The sequence below is a fragment of the Colobus angolensis genome, unplaced genomic scaffold (assembly GCF_000951035.1).
Source record: "Colobus angolensis palliatus isolate OR3802 unplaced genomic scaffold, Cang.pa_1.0 Scaffold28, whole genome shotgun sequence".
NCBI classification, from domain to species: domain Eukaryota; kingdom Metazoa; phylum Chordata; class Mammalia; order Primates; family Cercopithecidae; genus Colobus; species Colobus angolensis.
The window spans coordinates 4,168,460-4,172,835 of NW_012116043.1; the positions used below are offsets into that span (position 1 = coordinate 4,168,460).

At 46.3% G+C, this 4,376-nt stretch overlaps 1 protein-coding gene across 1 annotated transcript in view; it reads right to left on the minus strand.

The window, feature by feature from the left end:
• Nucleotides 1-2,728: 2,728 nt before the first annotated feature.
• LOC105516380 (dynein heavy chain 10, axonemal-like) overlaps nt 2,729-4,376 on the minus strand; it is a 9,715-nt gene continuing 8,067 nt past the window's right edge. Inside the window, exons 2-3 of the mRNA XM_011948577.1 lie at nt 4,127-4,235; nt 2,729-2,922 (exon numbers count right to left, since the gene is read on the minus strand). Coding sequence (XP_011803967.1) covers nt 2,729-2,922; nt 4,127-4,235 — 303 coding nt within the window. The remainder of the gene's footprint in view (nt 2,923-4,126; nt 4,236-4,376) is intronic.

Here is a 4,376-nt window from a genome sequence, read left to right on the forward strand (position 1 = left end):
TTGACCTCCAGCAGCAAGTGGCACAGCGGGCCCCTCCCTTCTTCCATGAAGCATCATCTTCTCCTGGCTTCTGGATCACCCATGTCCTAACTTTCCTCTCCCCTCATCTCTTCCATCTCTATTTCCTCCCTTGGTTGTTCCACCTGGTCCCTTGGTTTTACACTGTCTCTGTGCTGATGACGCCCATATTTTTTTTTTTTTTTTTTTTTTTTTTTTTGAGACAGAGTCTCGCTCTGTCGCCCAGGCTGGAATGCAGTGGCCAGATCTCAGCTCACTGCAAGCTCCGCCTCCCGGGTTTACGCCATTCTCCTGGCTCAGCCTCCCGAGTAGCTGGGACTACAGGCGCCCGCCACCTCGCCCGGCTAGCTTTTTGTATTTTTTAGTAGAGACGGGGTTTCACCATGTTAGCCAGGATGGTCTCGATCTCCTGACCTCGTGATCCGCCCGTCTCGGCCTCCCAAAGTGCTGGGATTACAGGCTTGAGCCACTGCGCCCGGCCGACGCCCATATTTTAAAGCATCACTCTGGTGCATGTGGAGAATGTAGCATAGAGGGTAAGAATAGAAACTGGGGGAACTTTTTGGAGGCTACTGCAATAAACCAAGCAAAAGAGGATATTGTATTGGTTTGGACTTTTTTATCCGCATCTTCTCAGTGAAGTCTTCCTGGCCACCCTATCTAAAATTGCAAAAGCCCCACCTTTCCCTATCAACTTTCCCTATCCCCCTTGTTTCCTTTTTCTTCCCTATCTGGTTTCATTTTTCTCCCTAACTCTTGTTGCTATCTAACATACTATATATTTTCTCATTGATCTTGCTTAATGTACATCTTCCCATCTAGAATGAAAGCTCCATGAGGCAGAGACCTTGTCTCAGTTGCTCATTGCTATGAAATACAGTAGGTGCTCAATGAATATTTGCTAGACGGATGCCCTGAGTTCCCCGTGGAGCTCCAGACTCATACATCCTGCTTCACGCCTTGACTTGAATGTCTAAGAGGCCACCTGTGCTTAACATGCAAAATACAACACTTGAGTTTCTCTCCATATCTGTTTCTCCCCATCCTCCGTCTCAGTAATGACTTCACCATCCTCCCAGTTTCTCAGACCCAAATCCTAAGACTCATTCTTTTTAAAATTTTTTTTTTTTTAGAGATGGGGTCTTGTCATATTGCCCAGGCTGTTCTCGAACTCCTAGTCTCAAGCAATCCTCCCGCCTCACCCTCCTAAAGTGCTGGGACCAAGAGTCATTTTTTGTACTCTCTATTCTTGTGATACTTTTCAAAGCCTCCAGATCCTGGTCATCAGCAAGTCCCATGGCCTGATCCTCAAGGCATTCCTCACACTGTCTGCTTCTCCTTCCCTCCCCTGATTGAAGCCTAAATAACCATCATCCTTGACGTGGTCTGGCCGTGTCCCCACCCAAATCTCATCTTGAATTGTAGTTCCCATAATCCCCACGTGCCATGGGAGGGACCTGGTGGGAGGTAATTGAATCCTGGGAGAGGTTACCCCCATGCCACTGTTCTCATGATAGTGAGTGAGTTCTCATGAGATCTGATGGTTTTATAAGGGGCTTTTCCCTCTTTGCTCAACACTTCTCCTTCCTGTCATCATGTGAAGAAGGATGTGTTTGCTTCCCCTTCCACCATGATTTTAAGTTTCCTGAGACCTACACAGCCATGCAGAACTGTGACTCAATTTAAACTCTTTCCTTAATAAATTACGGGTTGTTCTTTATAGCAGCATGAAAATGGACTCATACAGCCCTCCACCTGGGCTCTTCCATGGCTTTCTATTTGGTTTTTCCTTCCCCTCCACCCCAGCAATATGTTTTCCCATAATAGCCAGAGGTAAAATGCAAAGCAGATTCTGTTGTTCCCCTGCTTAAACCTGCCTTCATTTCCAGCCCTCCCTCCAGCCACACTGGCCGTCCTCCTGCTACTGAGCCAAGCAGAGGCTGCTCCTACCTCAGGGCCTTTGCACCTGCTGTTCTCTCTGCCCAGCATGCTCTTCCTCCACATCCTATCGTGTCTGATGCCTTGGCCTCATTTGGGTCTCAGTTCAATATCACCTCCTCCTTCCTTCCCTAGTGCATTTCCCTGATAACTTATCATTCATGAAAAAGGCCTGCTGATGAGTTTTTCATTTTTTTGGTCTATAAAGCTCAGGCCAAGCATGGTGGCTCATGCCTGTAATCACAGCACTTTGGGAGGCCAAGGCAGGCAGATTGCTTGAGCCCAGGAGTTGGAGACCAGCCTGGACAACATGGTGAGACCCGGTCTCTACAAAAAGTACAAAAATGAGCCAGGTATGGTAGTATATGCCTATAATCCCAGCCACTCAGGAGGCTGAGGCAGAAGGATCACTTGAGAGTTTGAGGCTGCAGTGAGCCGTGATCGTGCCACTGCACTCCAGACTAGATGGCAGAGAGACCCTGTTTCAAAAAATAATAAAAATAAAAAAGAAAGCTCAGACATCACATCCTCAGCAAGACCATTCCTCACCATGCCCTCTGCACACACATGCAGTGTGCATGGCCCATTTCTGTCTCATATCAGGGTTTATTTTCCTCACGCCACTTGTCAGCGCCTGGTATTTTCTCATAGATGTGCTTGTGTGCCATGTCTTTCCCCTATATAAGCTCCTAGAGAGCAGGGCCATTGACTGTCCTGTCCACTGCTTGACCCTCAGTGCCCATAACAGCACCTGAGACAGAAGAGCTGCCCACTACTTATTTGTGGAATTAAAAAACCACATGACCTCAACTTCAGAAATACTAGAATTTCTTCCTTTCTCCATGTTTACCTGACATATAATATCCTTCAGAAAATGGAGCACATTAGCGTTTATAATCCCATACTCCAGTGTTTCCGGCATAATTTCCATAGCTTCCTTCATGTCGGTAGCTTCAGAGATTGGCTCTAAATAAAAACAGGTGTAGAACGTAAGGTCAGTGGGAGAGAGAGCAGCCAACAGTTAACAGTTCCAAGAGAACAGGAATCTTCTCCTTCTTCCCAAGTTGCTATAAGGAATGTTCTGGTTACAGATTCAGAATATCCCCTATTTGTATTTAAACAAATCTGAGGGCCCATGAGAAGCTGAAATGGATACTGATGCACTGTGGTTCACGGATTAGTATGAACAGTGCACAAGAGCTGCACACATTCGCTGATCTGGTTGGAGTATCTAACCCTGGCCAAAAACAGAAATTATTTGGGTTGTCTAGAAATGTTGGCTGGATTCCTTGCTGCTATGGACTGAATGACCCCAAAATCCACATGTTGAAGCTTAAATCCCCAAGGCGAAGGTATTAGAAGGTGGGGCCTTTGGTAGGTGACTAGGTCATGAGGGTGGAGTCTCACGATGGGATTGGTGTCCCTATGGGAAGAGACAGGAGAGTTTGCTTTCTCTCTCTCGGCTCTCCACCATAGGAGGATAGGAGAAGGCGCCATCTGTGAACCAGGAAGTGGCGCTCGCCAGACGCCAGATCCGCCAGCACCTTGATTTGGACTTCCCAGCCTCCAGAGCTGTGAGAAATAGATGTTTGTTGGTGAAGCCCCCCCCCGCCTATGGAAATTTGTTACAATCATCCAAACTGGCTTGGGCACTAGCTTTGCCTGTCTTCACTCTCCAGCAAGTCTTCCTCAATTCATTGCCAAAGCATCTTTTGAGTCATGGGTTGTTTGAAAAGACCTACTTGGTAGCATCTACCCTTCGAACAAACAAGGTTTTATTTGATATGTATTTACTCTACCTGACCGAAAATCAATCACCATGGTAAACATTTTAAAGGTTACTTGGACTGTTCCCTTGATCTAACTGGGAAACAAAACACACACAACAAATATACCCACTGAAGCCATTATTTCACAAGTTTCAGTCTTCACACCTTCTCCAAATATGTGCAGACATGCACTATCATTGGTTGAATACATTTCTTTATATCTAACACTTCTTTACTGGAAATTAGCTTTGAGAAGACTACATAAGAACCCAGTATGGAAAAGAAAGAGAGCTTGGCATAAGTGAAAGATAACCACAAAAAGACAAACAGAAAGAGTGAACAAGTGCATGCACAACCACACCCCCTCAACACACATATGCACACACGTGCCAGAAATGTACCTTTGGTATTTCTGAGAAAAAACACCACATTTTGGTCCAGGAACTCCTTGGGAAGAGGGGCACAGAGCATGTGGAGATGCACCTTTTCCACGATGTGCTTCACAATTCTCTGAAACATGGGGAACAAAATCATTCATTCTTGTGATACATCCACTCACCTAAAGAACCTAATATTGGCCGGGCGCGGTGGCTCAAGCCTGTAATCCCAGCACTTTGGGAGGCCGAGACGGGCGGATCACGAGGTCAGGAG